The following is a 2,802-nucleotide window of genomic DNA, read 5'->3' as shown; positions in this document are numbered from 1 at the left end:
TAGATGTATGTAAGCAAATCAGACAATTATCTTTTCTTGTAAAACGTGACAACAAGATCGCGAATTCGAAAGTGAAAGCACCTGAAGCCCGCGACTTATAAACATAGCAAAAGAGGAACTCCCGTTCACAAAATTTAAATCACAAATAATACTGATGAAAAAGAACGGGTTGAATGTTAACCACTTTCGTTTCCATATAACTATAAACTATGATAATAAAAGTTAATCAGCATGCATTAATTAATCCCATGTTGTATTGCAAAAATAAAAAAATTAAAATATTGCGACCTAATCATGTGCTCGTGTGACCAACTGAGAAAGTCAGTCGCAAAAGAGCGACCAGTGGGAAGAATGAGTCTGGAGCCCTGTATTATTAGCTATGTAGAATAATGACAACAGAACCTGTATTGAAAGTCAGTTCATCTCACCTTCCTCCCGCAGCAGTAACCGAGGCTCTGCATGACGGGGTCGATCTCCTGCTCGAACACCTCGGCCAGTTTGGAGCAGTACTTGTATACGCGCGACGTCTTCCTGTTGTACAACCACGCGTTGTTGAACATCAGCCACACGTCATCCACGTACTGCCACGGCTCCTGATACTGACCCGTGTCCAGTTTGCGCTTGATAGTGGACAGGTCTATGGGGTTCTTCACGATATCGAAGTAGTCCTGAAGGTAAAAGAAGAAACACCTTCAAAGTTCAGTCAAACACAGTTTTCACATTTCTAACAATGATTTAATGAAGATATAGGCATGTGAGACTCACAGGGATGCCAAGAAGCATGGGGTCCACAGGCTGCCGGAAGGGTAGAGACTCCGGATCCTGTCTGTACAGAGACTCCAGAGTGGGCATCAATGCCTGCCGCAACTCTTCTGGCTTAAAGACTGAGAAGAGAGAGAGCATGAAACCAAAGTCAGGGACAGACGAAAGATTGATGAAAGCAACTGAAAAAAAAACAAAAAAAACTATGAAAACAGAAATGTAGAGCAAACAGAAAAGAAATATCAGTTCATACTTTTCCTGCGAGACTGGGGCGGTGAAGAGGATGTTGTGCCGTTCGTTCGGCTTTCATCTTCCTCTTTGGTCTCCGTCTTCAAGTCTGTCTTCTTGTCCTCGGTCTCCATCGGCTCCTGCTTAGCCTCCAACCCCTCCTGCTCCTCCTTTTTGACCAATAGGGAGCCTGTGTCGTCCTCCGTCTAACAAAGGCAGAAGAAAAATCTGGGTTGGTAAGATTTTTGATGTATATAAATACAGTAAAAACAATAATATTGTGAAACTGAATTACTAAAGTAACCGTTTCCTATTTTCATATTTCATATAATATTCATATTTTAATTAGTGCTGTCAAACGATTAATCACATCCAAAATAAAAGTTAACATAATATGTGTGTGTACTGTGTGTATATATATATATATATATATATATATATAAAATACACACATGCATGTATATATTTAAGAAAAATATGTTGTTTATATATTAAATATATTTATATATAATATAACTTATATGAATATAAATGTATACATGTAAATATTTTCAAAATATATACTGTATGTATATACTGTATAATAAATATACGCAGTACACACACATATAACAAAAAGCGATTAATCGACAGCACTAATTTTAATATGTAATTAATATCTGTGATGCAAAGCTGAATTTTCAGCATCATTCCTCCAGTCTTCAGTGTCACATGATCCTTCACAAATCATTCTAATATGCTGATTTGCGGCTTAAGATACATTTCATAATATTATCAGTGTTGAAAACATATGTAAAACACACCTCCATCTTGGGCTCTGTTTTGATGCCCATGTCGTATTCTTGCTCTTCTGTTTTAGTGTCACTAGGCGGTACATCAGGCACGGCATGCTGGGAGTGCAGCTCGGCGCTGGCTGCTGATGCTGGGGTGGGCACACGGGTTTCACCGCTCTTAAAAAGACAAAGTATCAGATTCATTGCCTTTATTTGAATTTTGTCTTAAAGCTGAGCAATTACGGTGTCCTTTTTAGAAAGATGGCACTGTTTGGTTTGACAACAACACTGTAGCTTTGTTCCAAAACCTAGTGAGTTTCCCTGGAAGAATAAAACGGATCACCATTAACAAATACTGCCACCTACTGGTATGGAGGAGTTATCTAACCCAGACGCAAAACATACTAGTGCTGGTCGGCTGTAGTCTTTGCATCGTGTTGAAGCGCAAACTTTTGGCCCAGATGCAGGCGGCGTGAGGTGACACCACAGTCAGCTTTGGTCGCCGCTAGTTCTTTGCTGTCGGTTTGGTGTGTCTGGGCCTCAACATATCGCGTTTAGGCCAAAATCAGGCCGCAGTTCACATATTCATCCTAGAATGCATGGCAATTTGACTAGGGATGATTATAAACATTATTCTGATAAAATAATAATAAAAAAAACTAATATTTGTGTTTTCTATGTACGTTTATGCTTAGTGTAGAACTGTGATATTAGCTTTGCAACATGCTATTTTCAAACACTACTGTTATCAATTGTGAAGAGTCTCTTTGTGTGTTTCTTCTAGGTCTACATGATAAATTGAAATAAAACCAAAATCGCAATATGGCTTAGTGGAATTATTCAATCGCAAAGGCTGCGATTTAATTAAATAAATGAGCTGTGTGTTTCAGAGTGAAGTGTGGCACAGAGTTCATTTACATGCAAGAAGCTAATGAAAATAGTAATATTAGTCATTTTATTTAAGAATTTTATTTAGTAGTAATAGTAGTAATAATATTACATGTTTATTTAGTAGTAGTAATATTATATATATATATAT

The 2,802-nt window shown here is 37.8% G+C and overlaps 1 protein-coding gene across 3 annotated transcripts in view; it reads right to left on the bottom strand.

Annotated features, from left to right (window-relative positions):
- LOC107755349 (CREB-binding protein-like) overlaps positions 1–2,802 on the bottom strand; it is a 55,497-nt gene that overhangs the window by 11,942 nt on the left and 40,753 nt on the right. For all 3 annotated transcript variants that reach the window (XM_016572113.1, XM_016572114.1, XM_016572115.1), the window contains 4 exons: positions 1,794–1,940; positions 1,016–1,196; positions 766–884; positions 429–668 (listed from right to left, as the gene is read on the bottom strand). In XM_016572113.1, the coding sequence (XP_016427599.1) occupies positions 429–668; positions 766–884; positions 1,016–1,196; positions 1,794–1,940 (687 nt within the window). The remainder of the gene's footprint in view (positions 1–428; positions 669–765; positions 885–1,015; positions 1,197–1,793; positions 1,941–2,802) is intronic.

This window comes from Sinocyclocheilus rhinocerous, unplaced genomic scaffold (genome assembly GCF_001515625.1).
Source record: "Sinocyclocheilus rhinocerous isolate Xijiao unplaced genomic scaffold, SAMN03320098_v1.1 scaffold2307, whole genome shotgun sequence".
Classification (NCBI taxonomy): domain Eukaryota; kingdom Metazoa; phylum Chordata; class Actinopteri; order Cypriniformes; family Cyprinidae; genus Sinocyclocheilus; species Sinocyclocheilus rhinocerous.
This window is presented reverse-complemented; position numbering and strand designations above follow the sequence as displayed.